At 51.8% G+C, this 24955-nt stretch overlaps 1 protein-coding gene across 3 annotated transcripts in view; it reads left to right on the forward strand.

Moving 5' to 3' along the window:
• LOC147107381 (E3 ubiquitin-protein ligase Midline-1) overlaps positions 1-24955 on the forward strand; it is a 202917-nt gene that overhangs the window by 150901 nt on the left and 27061 nt on the right. For all 3 annotated transcript variants that reach the window (XM_086006367.1, XM_086006369.1, XM_086006368.1), the window contains exons 5-8: positions 3689-3837; positions 13137-13264; positions 14776-14919; positions 17094-17255. In XM_086006367.1, coding sequence (XP_085862493.1) covers positions 3689-3837; positions 13137-13264; positions 14776-14919; positions 17094-17255 — 583 coding nt within the window. The remainder of the gene's footprint in view (positions 1-3688; positions 3838-13136; positions 13265-14775; positions 14920-17093; positions 17256-24955) is intronic.

Genomic DNA, 24955 nt, shown 5'->3' on the forward strand with positions numbered 1-24955 from the left:
ATAATAGCTATTCCTTACAGATGCCTGCGGGCCAATGATAAATCAATATGCAAATGTTACACACTCTGCTCCTCCCGGCTGCACTGTCAGGTGACAAAGCTACGCAGCCGAGTTTATAGGCCAAAGGCTATTTGTGGAGACGGAGAAGTGAATGACTACAGTCCAAACACTACACTGAGATCAATGGAACACGGGGACGCATGAGGCTGGCATCCTTTCACTCAAACGGAATGAGTTATTCTATATGGGAGCTGAGAGGCACTTGGAAGCTTTAATCAATGGTATGAAATTGTGATTATTCTGTCAGTCAGCTAATGGCTAATTTCCTGAACTCACACCCTAGACCCAACTAACTCTACAGCTCTCCTCTACAATGACAACTCCTGCCCTGCCCAATGTTCATGTAATAGGAACAGGAAGGAAGGAAATGCTTTTTGCCTGAAGGAATCGAGCAGCAGTACTACAAAGGCTAATCCCAAAAGAAGACAATTATCCCCTTTGCAGTACAGATTGTGCTGGAAATAATTTGACTTACTGACAAGCCTTAATTGGGTGAATGAGAATAACTGAAGACAAGCAATAAGGCATTTTTACTAGGCGTTTTATTTGCTATTAGTCTCCCTGGCAGCTGCACTCCGTCACAAACGGCCCACACTCATGAAGCCGTATCATAGACCAAGAAGATATGAATCTATGAATATGCCATGGTAGTCTCTCACAGATCGAACCCCATGTCTAGAAATTCGATGACACCGTGCCCATTTTACAGGGCCATACAATGGGCAAAGCATCTAATATGGCGGGTACATTCCGCACCAGAAGTGCACCACCCGCCATATTGGTATAGGCATCGAGGCGTCCAGGGCCTGTGCCTGAATCAGGCGCATATGCAAATCAGTGGCCTAGCGTGCATTCCATGCTGGCTGTGTTCAGGAAAATGTGGAATACAGACGGCCTAACTGGTGGTCCTTAATGAGGCTGCTGCAGGCCGCCAACAGAAAGGTACATTTTAATAAAATACTTACCTGAATGCAGGAGTGCTCCTCTCAGCTCCGCAATAAACCCACAGGCTGCTGTCGGCCACTGCTCGCCCCTCCCGATCACTGCCTCTACCCCCTCTCCTAATTGCTCCCCCTTCCTATCTCCCCCTCATCCAGTCAACCCCTTTCTCGGTGACCAAGACCTACCGGCAACATAGCAGCCTCAAATTCAATTGTCCTTTGCCGCCGAGCTGCCTGGGGCCCCCAGCAGGTGTCTGCAGCTCATTGGTCTGATGTAAATGAAGCCCAAGGCCCAATATTGCATGGAACCAAATTCTAGGCCACAGTTTCCATTGATTTATTAACTGAGTCTCCACATTCCACGATGGAGTCCAGTGTACCAGCACTACACTGTAAACATAAAAGGGGAAAACATGCATAAGGGTTACTATCCCTGGACAGGAACAGTAAAAATAGGTCATATAAAAGCAGCGTATTTTTAATATTGAGTTGTAACCTCTATGTTCTTGCTAATTGATTTTGGCTCAGTTAGAGCTTCAATATTCCTTTTGCAAATACAAGGGGGCAAAGCAACTAGGGCGCGGCGCTACTAGCGCCTCCTGTGAAATTCAGCAGGAGGTTAGTGGCGGTGGTAGCCAGTAGCGCCCCGCGGCACTGCGCCTCCGGCGATGACATCATTGCCGTGCGCAGCTCCCCGGCCGCAAACTTGGGTCGTGCCCCCTGACGTACCACCGGACACTATGTCTGACAAGGTCAGGGGGACGTTCTTGCAGCCAGGGCAGCGATAATTAAACGGCAGGTGCTGGGCGGCCATTTTTTTTGTGGACCGCCTGCCAGCACCTGCCCCCTCTGACGTCCCCCCGCAGGGTGCCGGCCACAATCCGTCAGCCCGGCACTCCTCTTGAGTGCCGGGCTCTTTTGCCGACATCCCGCTCTCTGGTGGCCCAGCTGGGCCCTGGTTCGCACTGTGCAAGGCACCACCCCTTTAATAAGGGGAGCAAGGCCTGCAGTACCGTGGCACTACGCGCCAGCGTGCATGGCACTGCGGCACATAGCGCAGCGATATTGAACGGGAGCACCTCAAGAGGGAGGGGGAGTGCTTCCAGCCGCACCCCGCCACCTGCTTGGGGAGCTAGCATTCAATTTCAAGCACGGGGGTGTAGACCTTTTCGGGGCACTAAAAGTAGTGCGAAGTTATCGCCCCAAAGGGGGCGCGAGCCAATTATTGCCCCAAGAGCTTTCGTAGAAAAATAAGAATTGCTAGTTGAAAAATGACCACGGTCCATCTAGTTCATCTACCATCCCGGTAGTCGCTTGATCCAACAATAATGGAGTTGTTGACTAATTATGGCAATCACTCTCTATCAATTAGTCTACAACAGACCCAGACACGAGGCAAGGAAAACCCCCAGTGGTGCAGAGCTTTGGAAACCATGGCCTTGATTTTAATTTGTGGTAGTAATCAGTCTGTGCGAGGGGCCGGGGCGAGCGACAAACACACACTTCGAGGACTAGAGGGAATTAGGGAGTTAAAGCTCCACATTGTTTGGGGAAACCCGATCCCAACCAGAACTCCTTCCTGTGTGCCCCCCAAACTTGGTAATCCCATCCCAGTTAATATCGGGGCTGAACTCCCGGGCCTCATTTCCATATCTAGGGTCCAATTCTCCATCCAACCTGGCAGATATCACTGGCTGGCCAGTGCGCAGGAATGGGCATTCGGACGGTAGGAGGCCGTCACTGGGGACCCGGGAGAACACCCCAGCAGTCAGGTAAGGGGTGGGGGGCGGGTGGGATCCAGAGGTGATCGCAATTGGGGCAGGTGTAGGTGGACCCGGGGCAAGGGAGGCCCAAGGTTTCGTGCTCCTCATGGCCCACAAGGAAACTTTAAAAAAAATTAAAATCCTACCTTCTTGGCCTCCTCTGGCTCACGATCCAGTTCCCAGCAGGTTTGGCCAGGCACTGAAGTCACCACCTCCTCCCCAGCTCGGGTCTCGATTAAAATGGCAGCTTGGACCCTGATGATGTCATCTGAGCCTGATTTGCATGTTTAAAGGGGACCCTGCTGGATTGGGGCGGGTGTCCTAGTCGCCATTGAATTAACATTACAGTCAGCCAGACCAGGACAGGAAAGGAGTGGTTTCCGGTGGGCGGGGGCAGATTACGGTTAAAATTGAGGCCCGTAGGTCCAAAGTCACCTGTTCCTTCCTATCATGCGACACTTAACACATGTCATGTCTCGAATTACTCGTTTGCTGTATCCCATAATGTTATTTTCTGAAAGAAATTTGTCTCATTTACATTTGAATGAATCAATACTTTTCTGCTTCCAGCTGTGCTATCATTCATAGAATCAAACAGCACAGGAGGAGGCCATTCGGCCCACCATGCCCATGCTGGCTCTTTGAAAGAACTATCCAATTAGTCCCGCTCTTTCCCCATAGCCCTGCATTTTTTTTTCCTTTTCAAGTGTTTACCCATTACTCTTTTGAATGTCACTATTGAATCTGCTTCCACCACTCTTTCAGGCAGTGCATTCCACATCATCACAACTTGCTGCATAAAAAGATTTCTCCACTTCTCCCCCCCCCGGTTCAAAAGAGAGTGTGCAATGGAAAATGTGTATGTGTGAAGCAGATAGAAGTACCCCAATGTCCTTCGTCTGAGCTCTTTTCTTTTCATTGAAGGTCGTGCGACTGCGGAAACTGGCCCAGCAGATCGCCAACTGCAAGCAGTGCATTGAACGATCTGGGTCCCTCATCACTCAAGCAGAGCAGACGCTGAAAGAGAATGATCACGCTCGCTTCCTGCAGACGGCTAAAAATATCTCTGAAAGGTAAGGGAGCACAGTGACGGTCAGTTGTTTTCTGGTTTCATAATGACCCTGTTGACTGACTGACTGTTCTTCACGCTACCATCTCATCCTTGTGAGTGGAACCTTTCACCTTTCCAAGCCTTGCTCGGGACTTCTCATTTCATTCCAGTACACTCATATTTCTATTAAAGTATTAGTTGCTGAATGTATTTCATTTTCCAGGCTAATCCCCTGCTCCCCACAGGTACAGTGGTGTAACGGTTATATGTTACTGCACCAGTGATCCAGAAACCTGGACTAACAATTGATGGAACATGAGTGCAAATCCCACCATGGCAGTTTGCGATTTTGAATTTAGCTTAAAAAAAATGCTGGAAATAAAAAGCTGGCGTCAGTAAAACAGTAAAAGTGACCGTGAAGCAGTTGGATTGTTGTAAATTCCCATCTGGTTCACTAATGCCCTTTAGGGAAGGAAATCTGCTGCCCTTACCCGGTCTGGTCTATATGTGACTCCAGACCCACAGCAATGTGGTTGACTCTTAACTGCCCTCTGGAATGGCCCAGCAAGACACTCAGTTGTATCAAACTGCTGAATGGTTCAGGAAGAAGGCCCACCACCACCTTCTCGGGGCAACTGGGGATGGGCAATAAATGCCAGCCTTGGGAACATAGGAACAGGAGTCAGCTATTCAGCCCCTCAGATGCTGGCTGGGAGAACTCCCCTGCTCTTCAAATAGTGCCGTGGGAAGTTTTACGTCTACCTGAGATGACAGATGGGGCCTCGGTTTAACATCTCATCTGAAGGACAGCACCTCCAACAGTGCAGCATTTCCTCGGTACCGCACTGGAGTGTCAGCCAAGATCATCTTGTCACTTAGAAATTCTGAAAATCAATACAAAAGAGTCCTTAAAGGGGCCACACGGCACCTAAAAAAATAAGAGGGGACATTGGCTGTAGGACTGAAGTAGATTACAGAGAAAAGGAGAGGTAAGGCCACGGAGGGATTTGGAAACAAGGATGAGAATCTTAAAATCGAGGCCTTGCTGGACTGGGAGCCAATGTAGGTCGGCGACCACAGGGGTGATGGGTGAACGGGACTTGGTGTGAGTTAAGATACGGGCAGCAGAGTTTTGATTGAGCTGAAGTTTACGGAGGGTGCAAGTTGCGATGCTGACCAAGAGAGCGTTGGAATAGTCAAGTCTGGAGGTAACAAAGGCATGGATGAAGGTTTCAGCAGCAGATGAGCTGAGGCAGGGTCGGAGTCGGGCAGTGTTACGGAGGTGGAAGTAGCCGGGCTTGGTGATGGAAAGGATATGGGGTCGGAAGCTCAGCTCCAAGTCAATTCGGACACAAAGGTTGCGAGCGGTCTTGTTCAGTCTCAGTCAGTGGCCAGGGAGAGGGTTGAAGTTGGGGGCTAGGGAACGAAGTTTGTGGCAGGGTATTAATTGGAGTAAATTTCTGCTCATCCAGCGCTGGATGTCAGACAGTGTGACAAACCGGAGGCAGTGGATGGGTCGAGAGAGGTGGTTGTGAGGTAGAGCTGGGTGTCGTCTGCATACATGTGGAATCTGAGCGTGTGTTTTCGGATGATGTCGCTGAGGGGCAGCAGGTAGATGAGAAATAGGAGAGGCCCAAGGATAGATCGTTGGTGGACTCCAGAGGTGCGGGAACGGGAAGAGAAACCATTGCAGGTGATTCTCTGGCTACGACAACAACAACAAGGCAAATGGTATGTTGGCCTTCGAAGCGAGAGGGTTTGAGTACAGGAACACGGATGTCTTGCTGCAGTTGTACAGGGCCTTGGTGAGACCACATCGTGAGTATTGTGTGCAGTCTTGGTCGCCTTATCTGAGGAAGGATGTTCTTGCCATGGAAGGAGTTCAGCGAAGATTCACCAGGCTGATACCTGGGATGGCAGGAATGACGTATGAGGAGAGATTGGGTCGATTGGGCTTGTACTCACTGGAGTTTAGAAGAATGAGAGGGGATCTCATTGAAACGTATAAAATTCTGACAGGACTGGACAGACTAGATGCAGGGAGGATGTTCCCGATGGTCGGGGAATCCAGAACCAGGGGACACAGCCTAAGGATAAAGGGTAGGCCATTTAGGACAGAGATGAGGAGGAATTTCTTCACCCAGAGAGTGGTGAACCTGTGGAATTCTCTACCACAGAAGGCGGTGGAGGCCAGTTCATTAAATATATTCAAGAAGGAGTTGGATATATTTCTTAAGGCTAAAGGGATCAAGGGATATGGGGAGAAAGCAGGGACTGGGTACTGAATTTGGATGATCAGCCATGATTGCATTGAATGGCGGAGCAGGCTTGAGGGGCCGAATGGCCTACTCCTGCTCCTATCTTCTATGTCTATGTCTATGTCGAACAACAACAACTTGTATTTATATAGCGCCATTAATGTAGTACAGCATCCCAAGGCGCTTCACAGGAGTATAATAAAACAAAAAATTTGACACCGAGCCACATAAGGATAAATAGGGCAGGTGACCAAAAGCTTGGTCAAAGAGGTAAGTTTTGAGGAGCATCTTAAAGGAGGTAGAGAGGCTGGGAGGTTTAGGGAGGGAATTCCAGAGCTTAGGGCCCAGGCAACAGAAGGCACGGCCACCAATGGTGGAGCGATTATAATCAGGGATGCTCGAGGGCAGAATTAGAGGAGCGCAGATATCTCGGGGAGGGGGGAGGGGCTGGAGGAGATTAGAGATAGGGAGGGCCGAGGCCATGGAGGGATTTGAAAGCAAGAATGAGAATTTTGAAATCGAGGCGTTGCGTAACCGGGAACCAATGTAGGTCAACGAGCACAGGGGTGATGGGTGAACGGGACTTGGTGCGAGTTAGGACACAGGCAGCCGAGTTTTGGATGACCTCATGTTTACATAGGGTAGAATGTGGGAGACCAGCCAGGAGTGCGTTGGAATAGTGAAGTCTAGAGGTAACAAAGGCATGGATGAGGGTTTCAGCAGCGGATGAGCTGAGGCAAGGGCAGAGACGGGCGATGTTACGGAGGTGGAAATAGGCAGTCTTAGTTATGCTGCGGATATGTGGTCGGAAGCTCATTTCAGGGTCAAATATGACACCAAGGTTGCGAACAATGTGGTTCAGCCTCAGACAGATGTTAGGGAGAGGGATGGAGTCAGTGGCTAGGGAACAGTCTGTGGCGGGTCCCAAAGACAGTGGCTTCGGTCTTTCCAATATTTAATTGGAGAAAATTTCTGCTCATCCAGAACTGGATGTCAGACAAGCAGTCTGACAATTTAGAGACTGTGGAGGGGTCGAGAGAAGTGGTGATGAGGTAGAGCTGGGTGTCAGTGTACATGTGGAAACTGATGCTGTGTTTTCGGATGATGTCGCCAAGGGGCAGCATGTAGATGAGAAATAGGAGAAATGAGAAATACGACTGGATAGATAGGAATGGAACTAGGCGAGTGCAATTCCACCCAGCTGGACAACGGTGGAGAGGCTTTAGAGAAACAGTCAATTAAACATTCCAAAATCCTGTTTCAGTCCTTTCTTCCTATTTTAAAACCAAAAGAGCATTTTTCCCAGTAATCTGATCCCAGCACTCTTAACTGTTATTCATTATCAGCAATCAGGGGATTAAGACATGCAACTGATCCAGTTGGCAGAGAAGCTTGCATTAATGCACAATAAAGCCCCTAAATGTTCAAATGAGCTCACCCAGTCTGCAGCCACAGCTCCTCATTTGGTGTTCTTCTCAAAGAATGTCATGACGGATTGCATTCAAATGGAGTTTCACAATGATAATGAAAAATACCCTTGCAGTTGGCTGGCTGGACTAACAAACTTCTCAGCAACCTTTGGCTCTGAACCAGGAGGTCGTGGGTTCAAGTCCCACTCCAGAGACTTGAGCACAAAAATCTAGGCTGACACTCCAGTGCAGTGCTGAGCCGCACTGTCGGAGAGGCAGTACTGAGGGAGCGCCGCACTGTCGGCGGGGCAGTACTGAGGGAGCGCTGCACTGTCGGAGGGGCAGTACTGAGGGAGCGCCGCACTGTCGGAGAGGCAGTACTGAGGGAGCGCCGCACTGTCGGCGGGGCAGTACTGAGGGAGCGCCGCACTGTCGGCGGGGCAGTACTGAGGGAGCGCCGCACTGTCGGCGGGGCAGTAGTGAGGGAGCGCCGCACTGTCGGCGGGGCAGTACTGAGGGAGCGCCGCACTGTCGGCGGGGCAGTACTGAGGGAGCGCCGCACTGTCGGCGGGGCAGTACTGAGGGAGCGCCGCACTGTCGGAGAGGCAGTACTGAGGGAGCGCCGCACTGTCGGCGGGGCAGTACGGAAGGAGCCCTCTGCTGCACTGTCTTGAGGTGCTGATTATCATCCCTCAAACGATATCATTAAAACAAATGATCTGGTCATTTATCTTATTGCTAGGCGCAATTTGGCTGCCGTGTTTCCTACATTACAACAGTGACAACACTACAAAAAAAAAAGTCGTTCATTGGCTGTAAAATGCTTTGGCCCGTCCTTGGGTTGTGAAAGGTGCCATAGAAATACAAGTCTTTTCTTTTACTGAAAATAAAGAAGTTCATCAAGCTGACTGATGCATGAAACTGCAATTCATTCCTCAGTCAGCTATTACCCGCATTAAACGAGACGGAACATCCATCATAACCACGCCCAGCGCAAAAAGCAATATTGCTGGGAAAAGATCAGCAAGTTAACGACCTGTTCATGGAACAAGACCCCAGTAAAATAAGCACTGTTAGTGAGTAGAATACGGAACAACAGGACAAATGTTTTTCAGACACGCAAGGAAAACCAATAAGTCAAAGTACAGAGCTGTAAAAAAGGGTTATATTCACCCTGTCTCTTTAGCTGCTATAGTAACATAAAGAACAGTTCTCGCTCCTGTTGAAGTTCTACTGTCAATATCCTTTTAAAAACTGAGCGATTACAAAGATTCACAATTATCTTTTAATAGCCTGTCGTGATGAGTACATCTCCTGTGCAGTGAAGTTGGATTAACATTAGCAGAGGTGTAATCATTAACCCAGTCACTCACCGGCTTGTTAATTCAGCTCCCTCTCGCTGTAGGGTTCAACAAACTCCCTGAGCCGATGCCCATGTGGGGCTGGCAGCTGTTTAAAGGCGAATGGTGACTCTGTGGGTCAGTCCCGTCACTGATCAGACTTCCACCATGGTCCCCCTTGAGGTATCGGCCGTGGCTCAGTGGGCAGCACTCTTGCCTCGGAGTCAGAAAGTCGTGGGTTCAAGCCCCACTCCAGAGACTTGAGCACAAAATCCAAGCTGACACTCCAGTGCAGTGCTGAGGGAGTGCTGCACTGACGGAGGTGCCGATTTTCAGGTAAGTTATCCAGTTCATCCCTCTCCTCAGGGGGATGTAAAAACTCCCATGGCACTCTTGGAAGAAGAGGGGACTTGTGCTCCTGGCACATACTTATCCCTAAAACAGGGATTACCTGCTCATTATCACATTGCTGTTTGTGGGATCTTGCTGTGCACACATTGGCTGCCGCCTTTCCTAACGTGACAATAGTGACTACACGTCAAAAGTACTTCATTGGTTTGGGACGTCCTGAGGTTGTGAAAGGTGCTGTATAAATGCCAGTTCATTCCTTTCCTTAAAGTTTTCATTTTTAAAGTAGGACTCTTCAGTGAAGCCCCGATTTATACCCCTTTGCAATGTGGAGTGGATGGACTGGGCTGATGGCAAAGGGCACAGCCACTCCACATTGGGAGTTGGGTGGTATTGTTCAATGCAGAGGGGAGGAAGTGATGCTTCAAGGGAGGCTACCTGCCCTTGGTTAGACCCCAGTAGAGCATTCAGTTCTGGGCACCGTTCCCCTCAGGAAGGGGTGCAGCGCAGATTCACCAGAATGATACTGGGGCTTAAAGGGTTAAATTATAAGGATTGGTTGCATAAACTTGGCTTGTATTCCCTTGACTATAGAAGATTAAGGGGTGATCTAATTGAGGTGTTTAAAATGATAAAGGGATTCGATAGAGTAGATACAGAGAAGCTATCTCCTCGAGTGGGCGAATCCAGAGCAAGAGGCCACAGTCTTAAAGTTAGAGACAGGTCATTGGAGGGCAATCAGGAAACAATTTTTCACACATAGGGGAGTGGAAATCTGGAACTCTCTTTCCCCCCCCACCCACCGCCCCCCCCAAAAGTCTGCGAATGCTGGGGGTCCATTGCAATTTTCAAGACTGAGATCGATAGATTTTTGTTGGGTTAGGGTTTCAAGGGATATGGATCAAAAGGTGGGAAAATGGAATCGAGGTGCAGATCAGCCATGATCTAATTGAATGCCAGAACAGGCTCGAGAGGCTGAACAACCTACTCCTGTTCCTATGTTCTCCAGCCTTGTGCCGGATCAGCTTGGCTGACGTAATGTTTGAGTTGCCACCTCATGCTGTTGAGAGCCCGCCGGAGAGGGGCGGGGGCAGGAGAATCACAGTTAAGCAGTTCTGAAAGGGCGATGGTTAAAATGAAAGTTAAATGGTTACATTTGGTGGACAACAATGTTGGTAGCAGCATCAATCTTGTGCGGAGTTCACTTGGGGAGTCACAGACCGAGTGCAGTATTTAGGTCAAGCAGGGTGCGAGAGTGGAGGGAATAATTGGAGCAAGGTCGGGGAGGAGGCACATGGGAGGGGGATAAGGAGAAAGGAGGGTAGAAGGGAATGAAGGAGAGAGGGTGGCGGAGGAGGAGGTATTCCATTGTGCACAGGGCCCCATGAGTAATTAAATTCCGACGGGGGAAACATTAAAAAAAATAACAGCCTAAAAAAAGGCTCAAATTACAAAAAAAGGCCTCTTTTTATGTACACTTCCACAGATAACACAGCGCCTGGCAACCCCCCAATGCCCCCTTTATATGGGCAGGTTTGTGACTCGGTGCTATTCTGCACAAACTGAGGAAGATTGCATTAATGTTTCAATTATGCTGTCGGGACCTCATTTAAAATGTTGCAACCGGGGAACTGGCAGCCACTTCTGGCACCACTTGAGAACCCGGCCAGAAAATTCAGTGGGGTACTAAACGGGCAATGAGCTGGAGTAACTGGTCTCCGCCCCTTGGCAATGCGCATCGTACACCCACTCTATAAGACATCGGAAAATCTACCCTGCTCAGTCAATGCAATTGGCAGTGAGGGTCCCCTTTGGAGCCTGCCCTCTATATATCTGATGTTCAAAAATGAGAAAATGTGCGCATTCAACACGCTTTCGGAATAGTCGCGTGCCACGGAGCATTAGAACTCTGACACATATGAGGCTCGGGGAGATTTTTTTTGTTTCAACGAGTTACAAAACCGCACACATGCGTGTCGAGGCCTGAAGTCACAAAGAGGTGCAAAGCAGAACAAATGACAAGTCAAGTCTAATTTGCTGCAGGTTGCTTATGTGTCATGGGCTTCTTTTCCAGTTCATCAATGAATATTCTTGGCCATTAGCAGCATAATGTCAAATAGTTTGACAGAAACAATGATCGAGAACTGTTTCAGAGCGTAATCCATGCAAAATAATCCTGGAGGGGGAATTTAGTTTGAAAATTGATTCTATTCGGCATGAAATTTTAAAGAGAAATGTCATTCATCTCTCGAGTAAATAACTGGAGACCTTGCAGCTATATTGAAGGGCACAAGTGTGGTTTCATAGAATCTTCTAACACAGAAGGAGGCCATTCAGCCCCTCGTGCCTGTGCCAGCTCTCAACGAGCTATCCAATTAGTCCAACTCCTCTGCTCTTTCCCCATAGCCCAGCAAATGTTTCCTTTGGTTTAGACTATGAACATAAAAGACACTATTATTAATTTAACATCCTTTTCAGTCTCTTACTAACTATTGTGCTTGTCAAAACGAGGGGTATTGGTGTTGGAAAATGAAACATTTCAGTAACAACCCTTCAAATGGGGAGTTAGAATGGATTAGATGCAGGATAAAGCTTCTTCCAGAAGCTTACCAACGGTGTTTCCCTACATTACAACAGTGACTACACTTCGAAAGTACTTCATTGGCTGTAAAGCGCTTTGGGGCATCCTGAGGTCGTGAAAGGCGCTATATAAATGCAAGTTTTTCTTTAACTTGTCCTAACCCCCACCTCAGAAGAGCAGTACCCACTGCATCAGTGTGATATTTCTAATTCTCATGGTAAAGAAAGACTTGCATTTATATAGCATCTTACATGACCATGGAATGTCAGCAAACTTGGAAATATTACATTTGGTTCCCTCATCCAAATCATTGATTCACATACATTGTGAATCAATGATTTGGATGAGGGAACCAAATGTAATATTTCCCAGTTTGCTGACGACACGAAACTAGGTGGAGTTGTGAGGAGGATGCAAAGATGCTTCAAGGCGATTTAGACAAGTTGAGCGAGTGGGCAAATACATGGCAGATGCAGTATAAATGTGAAGTTATCCACTTCGGTAGGAAAAACAGAAAGGCAGAGTATTATTTAAATGCTGATAGATTGGGAAATGTTGATGTACAAAGGGATCTGGGTGCCCTTGTACACCAGTCACTGAAAGCAAACATGCAGGTGCAGCAAGCAGTTAGGAAAGCAAATGGTATGTTGGCCTTCATTGCAAGAAGATTTGAGTACAGGAGCAAGGATGTCTTACTACAGTTATACAGGGCCTTGGTGAGACCACACCTGGAGTACTGTGTGCAGTTTTGGTCTCCTTACCTAAGAAAGGATATACTTGCCATAGAGGGAGTGCAGCGAAGGTTCACCGGGCTGATTCCTGGGATGGCAGGACTGTTGTATGAGGAGAGATTGGGCCGACTAGTCCTGTATTCACTAGAGTTTAGAAGAATGAGGGGATCTCATTGAAATGTATATAATTCTGACAGGGCTAGACAGACTGGATGCAGGGAGGATATTTCCCCTGGCTGGGGGGTCTAGAACAAGGTGTCACAGTCTCTGGATACGGGGCAGGACATTTAGGACTGAGATGAGAAATGTCTTCACTCAGAGGGTGGTGAACCTGTGGAATTCTCTACCACAGAAGGCTGTGGAGGCCAAGTCACTGAATATATTTAAGAAGGAGATAGATAGATTTCTAGACAAAAAAGGCATCAAGGGGTATGGGGAGAGAGCGAGAATATGGTATTGAGATAGAGGATCAGCCATGATCATATTGAATGGCGGAGCAGGCTCGAAGGGCCGAATGGCCTACTCCTGCTCATGTTTTTCTATGTTTCAAAGCGCTTCATAGCCAGTGAAGCACTTTTTAAATATAGTCATGGGAGATCAGCTAGTGAAATCAAATTTAAAAAAAAATCTCTTGCCTGTTTTTTTTCTATGCAGAGTCTCCATGGCAACTGCATCTTCTCAAGTGCTTATCCCAGAAATCAACCTAAACGATACATTCGACACGTTTGCATTAGACTTCTCACGGGAAAAGAAGATGCTGGAAAACCTTGATTACCTCACAGGTAAGAGATTTGGAGACTGGGCCTCCAGAAGTGAATTTAGGAATTTACTGTCGACAACTTTCCAACCATTTTAACAGTGGCAAATGGTGAGCTGTGCCACTTCCGAATTTCCACACACTCGGCGGGTGTGGGTCCCAAATCGGAGCGGGAAATTAGCCTGATGATTCTCTATCTCCACTTTCACTAGTTGAGATATTCACTGTAACCCTACCTCACTGAGACTTTTTCAATTCATCTAACCAAAATTCTCAGTGGGCTATCTTACATTCTTCACACAGCTAACAGTAATTCCTGTTCATAGCTGCTTAATAAGTGTTGATTGATCTCCCATGGGGTTAGGAACATTAAAAACAGGAGTAGCTCATTCAGCTCCTCCAGCCTGTTCGAACAGCCAATTAGATCACTGATGATCTGCACCTCGACTCCATTTACCCGCCTTTGATCCATATCCTTTAATACCCTTACCTAATATGAATCTATCGATCTCAGTCTTGAAAATTTCAATTGGCCCCCAGCAATCACAGACTTGCACATGGGGCGTCAAGATCAAGTCTGGTCTTCAGGTGAAGCAAGGTTAGAGGGCGTGGATATTACAACCAGGACATGCAGATGTAATTTGGTCTCCATTCATTATTTTTCTATACTACTTTGACATTACTTACAGCTTAATAGCAAAATTTACAGCAATTTAGAAAGTAGAGAACTAGACTTGGTTGGAGCATAGGAGTTTCTGTGCAAGACTGAGGTGCTACAGCAGCAGCTCTGGTTGGAGGGTGTAATTACAGCGTGATGGGTTTGCATAAGCAGTTTCAATTTTAAATGTTGACATAGAAGTTTATAATGGGGGAAATGTTGACACAAAAACGTGAAAACAGGAAGTAAGGTTTTATAGACGGGAAGCTTTTTAAAAAAAAATTAATTCTCAGGATGTGGACATTGCTGGCAAGGCTGGCATTTATTGCCTATCCCCAGTTGCCCTTGAGAAGGTGGTGGTGAGCTTCCTTCTTGAACCGCTGCAGTCCGTGTGGTGAAGGTACTCCCACAGTGCTGTTAGGGAGGGAGTTCCAGGATTTTGACCCAGCGACGATGAAGGATCGGCGATATACTTCCAAGTCAGGATGGTGTGTGACTTGGAGGGGAACTTGGAGGTGATGGTGTTCCCATGCATCTGCTGCCCTTGTCCTTCTAGGTAGTGCAGCCACGGTACACCGGTGGTAGAAGGGGTGGATGTTTAACTGTACAGACATGACATTGTTAATATATTAATGGATATACTGACACCTTGAGCTTTAAAAGTGGAGAGTGTGGTGAATCATTGCCATTTTAGAAAATATTAGAAACTAAATTTGTCCTGAAATACCCTATTGCCCTTAATTATAATTAATTTTACTTGCAGCTTAAAGAGGTTTACACTTTGAATCATTGAGGCGAATAGGGGTTGCGGGGGGCGGTAATTGCAGCAACTGTTAGAACGGTCAAGCATTTGTCTCAATTTGTGTTTGTCTTTCCAGCGCCAAATCCACCAGCTATTCGAGAGGAGCTGTGCACAGCGTCGCATGATACTATCACGGTTCACTGGACCTCCGATGATGAATTCAGTGTGGTGTCATATGAGCTTCAATACACCATTTTCACCGGCCTCGCCAACATAGTTAGTGAGTTCACAGTTGCTATTAGTGTTATTAATTATCGTTCAGAGATCAAGAGAAATAGAGATGTGGAAATGTCCAGCAGGCCAAGTTAAAAGTTGCTGTGGGTCTCCAATAGGGTTGCCAACCCTCCCGGATTGCCCTGGAGTCTCCTGGAATTAAAGGTTAATCTCTCTGCTGCAAGCAACCCCGGGAGAAAAATCATGGGCTGTTAAAAAGAATTGTCGTTTTTTTTTTCCCATTTTCGTTGAACACTTTTGTTTTAGTTCTAAAAATATTGGAGGCGGGGACGGAAAGGCTGTTTGACTGACAGTCCACTATCGTCCAATCGGGTAATGAACAATCTGTTCGCTTTCCAGTTGGCGAGGAAAGGCGGAGCATCGCGAGGATGAACGTGTTGGGCGGCCAATGGCGGGAGTCTGGGGCCGGGGCGATTGGAGGTGGGAGATCATGTGATTGAAAACTACCAGCGTTGACATCCCTAATTCCTGAGACAAAGGAAGCAAGTCCATGAACAGCAATTTAACACTGTTGCAAGTTCAGTTCTTTCTGCTGAGTATAGCGGGTAATTTCCCACCTTGTCACGGGGGCGCTAACCACACGCCCGTTGCAGAGCCCGCCCGATTTTCGGTAAAACTGAAAACTACCCCATTAGTCACACATCTTACCCCAAGACTCACATGTTAGGAATCCATGCATTAAAATTGACTTGTGCTCATCAGTTGTTTAGAGTTTTAACACTTGCTCATGGTAGAATAGTGTAGCAGCTGCGAGCTGCTGTAACTTTCTCAGTGTCGCTCATATCTTTGGCCTGGTTTTTATCTCTGTATTCCTTTCAGCTTTTCCCGCAATCCCCTTACAGCTGCCTGATCAGCTGAGCTTAATTTAACCATACCTTCAACCGATTGCCTAATTCCGTAACTTAAAATCCAGTGAGACTGACAGAAGGATTTGGATAAGAATCACACAGAATCACAGAATCCCCACAGTGCAGATAGAGGCCATTTCGGCCCATCGAGCCTGCACCGACACATATCCCACCCTATCCCCGTAACCCCACGTATTTAATCCCCTAACACTAAGGGTCAATTTATCATGGCCAAATCAACCTAACCCGCACATCTTTGGACTGTGGGAGGAAACCGGAGCACCCGGAGGAAACCCACGCAGACACGGGGAGAATGTGCAAACTCCACACAGACAGTCGCCCGAGGCCAGATTTGAACCCGGGTCCCTGGCGCTGTGAGGCAACAGTGCTAACCACTATGCCACTTGCAGTGAGTGGAGGGTATTTAATGCAGCAGTTAAAAATCTGCTATAGTTTTTCTGTAATACCACACCAAAAACAGTTACCGCGGTACTGTATGGCTATTGCCAGGAATGGGCGGTACAGAGAGGTGTAGTAGTGTTGTTTCAGGTTGGGCCGCGATGCCCCACATGGTTACATAACCTATTGACACTCACTGTCAAGGCTGGCACAGAAATAGTGGTGATTTGGACGAGCACCACAAGGTAACTGGTGCCCAACGAGCCATACCCCAGCCAGGAATAAATGCCCTCAGGACAAGAAAGGCGAAAAAGATGAAACTCTGTGAATAAGAAAGAAAGAACAGCTATGAGATCCTGACCAGATCATCTGTTTTAGTGATGTTGATTGAGGGATAAATATTACCTAGGAAACTGGTCAAACTCCCCTGCTCTTATTCAAATAGTGCCATGGGAACTTTTACTTTCACCCGACAGGGCAGACAGGGCCTCAGTTTAACATCTCGTCAGAAAGACAACACCTCCGACAGTGCGGCACTGGATTATGGGCTCAAGTCTTTGGATTGGGACTTGAACCTATGACGCTCTGACTCAGAGACAAGAGTGTTACCACTGAGCCAAGGCTGACACCGATGCAAATCTGTTAGATCGCAATTTTCTAATATCCAGGGCCTTCAACAACATTTGGAAACCGTCTAAGTGGTCTTTTGATGTTTTCTCATTCAGAGATTTCTAGGACTCACATCCTGGATGAACCAGATGGACATTGGTCTGTTTTTGTCTAGCAATTCCTACATTCCTATTTACTATTTCCTTAGCTAAACAGCATTTAATTGTACACAATAGCGGGTGTTAAGATTGCTTTCACGTGGATGTAAAAGATATTCCCAAAACTCCTTTGGGTTCTGTTGCAGGTTTGTGTAGCTCAGTTGACAGCTGGATGATTGTTCCCAACATCAAGCAGAACCATTACACGGTGCACGGGCTTCAGAGCGGGACCAAGTACATCTTCGTTGTCAAGGCCATAAACCAGGCTGGCAGCCACAACAGTGAACCCTCCAGGCTAAAGACAAACAGTGAGTTGTGCAGGCCTCACACAGCCTGGCTTTGGAAAGATCGGATAGTCTGTTGTCAACACCGCAAAGGCGGAATTCCGTTTGGTATTTTTGCAACCATGCCCTTTAATCAGGAGTGACTCCAGTAGAACACTGTCTACATTATTCCCGCCACGACAAGCTTTAGCTCCCAGAATCTTAGTTAAACAGGCCTTTGGCCTGGTCGTTGTTATGACAACGTGATATCAGCACTTTGATCCACTGTTTCAATGAAAGTTGATAATGCTGTTAAATTACTGGATTTTTTTTTAAAGCCCGTTCATGGAGAAATGAGCGTATGAGTAATAGTGGAAGGAGAAAGATTTGATCTGAAATTGGGTTTAGAGCAGATTAGGGTCGATTTTAAGGGGAGGTGGGATTGGTGCGTGGAACGAGCACCAAGCTCCCACGTTGGCGCTGCGGGAGGCCCAGAGAGATTTTTAGCTCCCGCGTCTAATTTTACTATTGGAAGGTTGGACTCCTGCCCAGATCCAGCAGGAATCAATACCTGGTCTGTGGACGGGAGTGGGATTTTGAGCGGCAAGAGGCTGAAATCTCGCTCCAGCTCCTCCTGGCCCACAAGGAAACCTTAAAAAAAAGCAAAAGAAAATATAAACTTACTTGAGCCTCTTCTGGTCCGAAATCCAGCTCTCAGCAGGTCTGGCCAGGTGGGGAAGCCACCACCCCTTCCCAGCCCAGGCCTCGGGTTAACATCACCGATTATTTGCACAGGGTCTTCTGTGTCCTCTGCGCAGGCGCACCGTATGGGGGCACGCAGCCTAAACACCATCCCGCAACCACAGGAACCGCCCACACGCACCGGAGGGTCCAAGCGCGCATTCGCCTAGCCGCAGTGCTGCAGCCTGCGGCTTCAACCATGCTTTCATTAGCTTCCTGTGGAGAAGGTCAGGGGATCGGAGGGCGGGGAGAGAATAGGAGCTCGGAGGAGGGGAGAGGATAGGAGTTCGGAGGAGGAGGAGGGGAGAAGATAGGAGTTCGGAGGAGGAGGAGGGGAGAGGATAGGAGCTCGGAGGAGGGGAGAGGATAGGAGCTCGGAGGAGGGGAGAGGATAGGAGCTCGGAGGAGGGGAGAGGATAGGAGCTCGGAGGAGGGGAGAGGATAGGAGCTCGGAGGAGGGGAGAGGATAGGAGCGCGGAGGAGGGGAGAGGATAGGAGCTCGGAGGAGGAGTCGGGGGAAGAGAGGAGCTCGGAGGAGGGGGAAGAGAGGAGCTCGGAGGGGGGAGGAGGGGGGAGGGAGGAGGAGGGGGGAGAGAGGAGCTCGGAGGAGGAGGAGGGGGGAACAGGAGCTCGGAGGAGGGGGGAGAGGAGCTCGGAGGAAGAGGAGGGGGGAGAGAGGAGGGAGGGAGGGGGAGAGAGGAGGGAGGAGGAGGAGGGGGAACAGAGGAGGGAGGAGGGGGGAGAGAGGAGGGAGGAGGAGGAGGAGGGGGAACAGAGGAGCTCGGAGGAGGGGGGAGAGGAGCTCGGAGGAGGAGGGAGAGGAGCTCGGAGGAGGAGGGGGGCGAGAGGAGGGAGGAGGGGGAAGAGAGGAGCTCGGAGGAGGAGGAGGGGGGGAGAGAGGAGCTCGGAGGAGGGGGGAGAGGGGAGCTCGGAGGAGGAGGAGGGGGAGAGGGGAGCTCGGAGGAGGAGGAGGGGGGAGAGGAGCTCGGAGGAGGAGGAGGGGGGGAGAGAGGAGCTCGGAGGAGGAGGGGGGAGAGAGGAGCTCGGAGGAGGAGGGGGGAGAGAGGAGCTCGGGGGAGAGAGGAGGAGGGGGGAGAGAGGAGGAGGAGGAGGGGGGAGAGAGGAGGGGGAGAGAGGAGGAGGAGGAGGGGGGAGAGAGGAGGAGGGGGAGAGGAGGGGGAGAGGAGGAGGGAGAGAGGAGGAGGGAGGAGGAGGAGGGAGAGAGGAGGAGGGAGAGAGGAGGAGGAGGAGGGAGAGAGGAGGAGGAGGAGGGAGAGAGGAGGAGGAGGGGGAGAGAGGAGGAGGAGGAGGTGGGGGAGAGAGGAGGAGGAGGAGGTGGGGGAGAGAGGAGGAGGAGGAGGTGGAGGGGGGGAGAGGAGGAGGTGGACGGGGGAGAGAGGAGCTCGGAGGAGGAGGAGGGAGAGAGGAGGAGGAGGAGGAGGGAGAGAGGAGGAGGAGGAGGAGGGAGAGGAGGAGGAGGAGGGGGGAGAGGAGGAGGTGGAGGGGGGAGAGAGGAGGAGGTGGAGGGGGGAGAGAGGAGGAGGTGGAGGGGGAGAGAGGAGGAGGAGGGAGAGAGGAGGAGGAGGGGGGGAGAGGAGGGGGAGAGGCAGGAGGAGGAGGGGGAGAGGAGGAGGAGGGGGGAGAGAGGGAGGGAGGAGGAGGGGAGAGAGCGAGGAGGAGGAGGGGAGCGAGGAGGAGGGGGGAGAGAGGAGCGAGGAGGAGGAGGGAGAGAGGAGGAGGAGGGGGAGAGAGAGGAGCTCGAGGGAGAGAGGAGGAGGAGGGAGAGAGGAGGAGGAAGGGGGGAGAGAGGAGGAGGAGGGAGAGAGGAGGAGGGGGAGAGAGGAGGAGGAGGGGAGAGAGGAGGAGGAGGGGGAGAGAGGAGGAGGAGGGGGAGAGAGGAGCTCGGAGGATGAGGGAGAGAGGAGGAGGGGGAGGAGGAGGAGGGGGAGAGGAGAAGAGGAAGGGGGGAGAGGAGGAGGAGGGGGCGAGAGGAGGGGGAGAGGAGCGAGGAGCGAGGGGGAGAGAGGAGCGAGGAGGAGGGGGGAGAGAGGAGCGAGGAGGAGGGGGAGAGAGGAGCGAGGAGGAGGAGGGAGAGAGGAGGAGGAGGAGGGAGAGAGGAGGAGGGAGAGAGGAGGAGGAGGAGGAGAGAGGAGGAGGAGGAGGGAGAGAGGAGGAGGAGGAGAGGAGAGAGGAGGAGGAGAGGAGAGAGGAGGAGAGGAGGGAGAGAGGAGGAGGAGGGAGAGAGGAGGAGGAGGGAGAGAGGAGGAGGAGGAGGAGGGAGGAGAGAGGAGGAGGAGGAGGAGGAGGGGGAGAGAGGAGGAGGAGGAGGTGGGGGAGAGAGGAGGAGGAGGAGGTGGAGGGGGGGGAGAGGAGGAAGTGGACGGGGGAGAGAGGAGCTCGGAGGAGGAGGAGGAGGAGGAGGAGAGAGGAGGAGGAGGGGGGAGGAGGGAGAGGAGGGGGGAGGAGGGAGAGGAGGAGGAGGAGGGGGGAGAGAGGAGGAGGTGGAGGGGGGATGAGAGGAGGAGGAGGGGGGGAGAGGAGGAGGAGGAGGGGAGGAGGAGGGAGGAGGGGGGAGAGGAGGAGGAGGAGGGGGAGAGGAGGAGGAGGGGGAGAGGAGGAGGAGGGGGGAGAGGAGGGAGGAGGAGGGGGGAGAGGAGCGAGGAGGAGGGGGGGAGAGGAGCGAGGAGGGAGGGGGGGAGAGAGGAGCGAGGAGGAGGAGGGAGAGAGGAGGAGGAGGGGGGAGAGAGGAGCTCGGAGGAAGGAGGGAGCTCGGAGGAGGAGGGAGCTCGGTGGAGGAGGGAGCGAGGAGGAGGGAGGGGGGAGAGAGGAGAAGGAGGGAGAGAGGAGGAGGAGGGGGGAGAGAGGAGGAGGAGGAGGGGGAGAGAGGAGCTCGGAGGAGGGAGAGAGGAGGGGGTAGGTGGGAGGAGGAGGAGGGGGAGAGGAGGAGGAGGGGGCGAGAGGAGGGGGAGAGGAGCGAGGAGGAGGGGAGGAAGAGGAGCGAGGAGGAGGGGGGAGAGAGGAGGGGGGAGAGAGGAGCGAGGAGGAGGAGGGAGAGAGGAGGAGGAGGGGGGAAGAGAGGAGCTCGGAGGAGGAGGGAGAGAGGAGGAGGGAGAGAGGAGGAGGAGGGGGGGAGAGAGGAGGAGAGGGAGAGAGGAGGAGGGGGGGCAGAGAGTAGGAGGAGGGGGAGAGAGGAGCTCGGAGGAGGAGGAGGGGGAGGAGGAGGGGGAGAGGAGAATAGGAGGGGGGAGAGGAGGAGGAGGGGGCGAGAGGAGCTCGGAGGAGGAGGAGGGAGAGAGGAGGAGGGAGAGAGGAGGAGGAGGGGGGAGAGAGGAGCTCGGAGAAGGAGGAGGAGGAGGGAGAGAGGAGGAGGAGGGGGGAGAGGAGGAGGAGGGGGGAGAGAGGAGCTCGGAGGAGGAGGAGGAGGAGGAGTGGGAGAGGAGGAGGAGGGGGCAGAGGAGGAGGAGGGGGAGAGAGGAGCTCGGAGGAGGTGGAGGAGGAGGGAGAGAGGAGGAGGAGGGAGAGAGGAGGAGGGGGGAGAGGGAGAGGAGGAGGGGGGAGAGGGAGAGGAGGAGGGGGGGAGAGGGAGAGGAGGAGGGAGGGAGAGGAGGAGGGAGGGAGAGGAGGAGGGGGAGAGGGAGAGGAGGAGGAGGAGGGGGGAGAGGAGGAGGAGGGGGGGAGAGGGAGAGGAGGGGGGAGAGGGAGAGGAGGAGGAGGGGGGAGAGGGAGAGCAGGAGGAGGGAGGGAGGAGGAGGGGGGAGAGGAGGAAGGGGAGAGGAGGAGGGGGAGAGGAGGAGGAGGGGAAAGGAGGAGGAGGAGGGGGAGAGGAGGAGGAGGAGGAGGGGGAGAGGAGGAGGGGGAGAGGAGGAGGGGGAGAGGAGGAGGAGGGGGAGAGGAGGAGGAGGGTGGGAGAGGAGGAGGGTGGGAGAGGAGGAGGAGGGGGAGGAGGGGGGGAGAGGAGGAGGAGGGGGGAGAGGAGGAGGAGGAGGGGGAGAGGAGGAGGAGGAGGAGGGAGAAGAGGAGGAGGAGGGGAAGAGGAGGAGGAGGGGAGAGAGGGGGAGGGGAGAGAGGAGGAGAGGAGGGGAGAGGAGGAGGAGGAGGAGGAGGAGGAGGAGGAGGAGGAGGAGGGAGAGAGGAGCTCGGAGGAGGGGAGAGAGGAGGAGGAGGGAGAGAGGAGCTCGAGGAGGGAGAGAGGAGCTCGGAGGAGGGAGAGAGGAGGAGGAGGAGGAGGGGGGGAGAGAGGAGCTCGGGAGCGAGCAGGAGGAGGGAGGGGGAGGGGGGAGCGAGGAGGAGGAAAGGGGAGCAAGGAGGGGGTGAGGGAGAAGCTCGGAGGAGGGGCGAGCAGGGAGCTCGAGGGGGTAGGAGCTAGAGGGAGGGGGGAGCGAGGGGGATGGAGGAGGGGGCAGGGAGGAGGAGGGGGGAGCGAGGACGGGGGAGCGAGGAGGGGGGAGGGGAGGCAGGGCGGGAGGTGGAGGGGGGAGGGGGGAGGGAGGAAGAGGGGGGAGTGAGGGGAGGGGGGAGGGAGGAAGAGGAGGGAGCGAGGGGGAGGGAGGGGGATAGGAGGAGGAGGGGAGGGGGAGCGAGGGGGGAGGAGGAGGGGAGGGGGGAGCGAGGGAGAGGAGGGGGGAGCGAGGGATGGAGGAGGAGGAGGAGGGGGAGCGAGGAGGGGAGGGGAGTGAGTGGGGGGAGGGAGTGGGGGGGGCAAGGAGGAGGAAAGGGGAGCGAGGAGGGGTGGGAGGAACTCAGAGGTGGGCGAGGGAGGAGCTCGCAGGAGGAGGAGGTGGGAGAGAATGTCAGGAACTCGGGTGGGCGGGTGTTAGAGCATGGAGAGAACAGTGGGGATGGGGGAAGAACGTGATCCAGATCTAAATGCAGGTGGGGGTGAGAGGGAGAACGTGATCCAGATGTGTAGACAGATCACATTCTCCGCCCCCCCCCCCCCCCCCACCCCCCGGTAGAAATAGATCGCTCCCTTCCAACCGATAGAATTAGTGAATTGCTTCTCATGCCGGTGAATTCGCTCGTGTGTTAGAAGGATGGATACGCACCCGGACACCACGCATACGCACCCAGATCCCAGACACACGGGCCTAGAAATTGACTATAGCCCAGTTTGGGGTGCCAGCCTCGCCAGGGTGCTAAAAGTAGCGCCCCGGGAGCAGTCGCGGCCGCCCGCCGGAAATTCAGTTTGCGCGGCGCTACTGGAGGCGCCCCGCATTCCGCTTGGGGCGCTGCAGCTGAATATCGCTGCGCAACGTGCCGCAGCGCCACACGCTGCAGCACGGCGCGCTGCGGTACTGCAGGCCTTCCTCCCCTTCTTAAAGGGGAGGGGCCTTGTGCAGCGCGATCGAGGATCACGAGTGCCGGCAAAAGAGCCTGGCACCGAGGAGAAGTGCCGGGCTCTTGGAATGCAGTCGGCACTCCGCAGGGTGGCGGGGGGTGGGTGCTCAGGAGGCCGGGGACGGCAGCGCGGAGCGGTGCTGGCAGGGGGCTTGCAAAAAAAATGGCCGCCCCGCACCTCCTTTAATTAGCGCCTCTACCGCCGCGGGTAGGCCCCCCTGAACCGGTCGCAAATAGCGCCCGGCGTTAAAGTAGGGGGCGCATCTAAATATCGCGATCGGGGCGTTAGCGGGGCGCTGCGCGCGCCTATGACATCATCGGTAGCGGCGCAGCGCTAACGGCTAGCAGCGCCATTATCGTCCCGCTGAATTTAGCGGGAGGTGTGGCCAGTGGCTTCCGACCCACTTACCGCCCTCTTAAGGCTGGTTTTGCACGGGGTGTCCTTAAAATTAAATCATTTTTATCACTTCCAGAAGGAAAAAAAATAAAGCTCCAAAGAAGTAACTAACCACTAATTAGAGTATACATTTTTATTTATAAGCGAAGGACAACTATAATTACAATTGCAGAATACCAGATAATAGAGGATCTTCACAAAGTTAACTACACTTCCACTTTCTGTAGGCGGCATGACAAGACTGGATCAAATTACACATTACAGACTGCTCTACAGCAGGCAGGATCAAATTACACATTCCAAACAAACTGTTGGGCGTGTCTTGTGCTCCAGTGGGACCAATCAGAAATTTGGTCCAATCCACTGTGTTGCAAACAAACGCTGCCAGTTAAAATAGCAGTCGAGCCCCTGGTGACATATCGACCTGCATATTGTGGAATAATTAAGGAAAGGATTTGTTAAAGGCAAATCGTTTTTAACCAACTTGGTTGAGTTTTTTGATGAGGTAACAGAGAGGGTTGATGAGGGCAATGTGGTTGACGTGTACATGGATTTCCAAAAGGCGTTTGACAAAGTGCCACATAATAGGCTTGCCAGCAAAGTTGAAGTCCATTGAATAAAAGGGACATTGGCAGCATGGATACGAAATTGGCTAAGTAACAGGAAACCGAGAGTAGTGGTGACTGGGTGTTTTTTGGATTGGAGGAAGATATATAGTGGTGTTCCCCAGAGGTTGGTTTCTAGGACCGCTGCTTTTCTTGATATATATTATGACTTGGATGTGGGTGTACAGGGCACAATTTCAAAATTTACAGATAACACAAAACTTCATGTTGAAGGACTGTATAGTGAACAGTAAGGAGGATAGTGATAGACTTCAAGAGGACATAGACAGACTGGTGGAATGGGCAGACACGTGGCAGATGAAATTTAATGCAGGAAGTGTGAAGTGATGCATTTTGGTAGAAAGAATGAAGAGAGGAAATATAAACTAAAGGGTACAATCCTAAAGGGGGTGCATGAACAGAGAGTCCTAGGGGTATGTGTGCACAAATTGTTGAAGGTGGCAGGACAGGTTGAGAAAGCAGTTAAAAAAGCTTACGGGATCCTGGGCTTCATGAATAGAGGTATAGAGTACAAAAGCGTGGAAATTATGATGAACCTGTATGAAACACTGGTTCGGCCTCAACTGGAGTATTGTGTCCAATTCTGGGCACCGCACTTTAGGAAGGATGTGAAGGCCTTAGAGAAGGTGCAGAAAAGATTTACG

This window comes from Somniosus microcephalus, chromosome 14 (genome assembly GCF_052327205.1).
Source record: "Somniosus microcephalus isolate GS21.2 chromosome 14, FLI_Smic_1.0, whole genome shotgun sequence".
Classification (NCBI taxonomy): domain Eukaryota; kingdom Metazoa; phylum Chordata; class Chondrichthyes; order Squaliformes; family Somniosidae; genus Somniosus; species Somniosus microcephalus.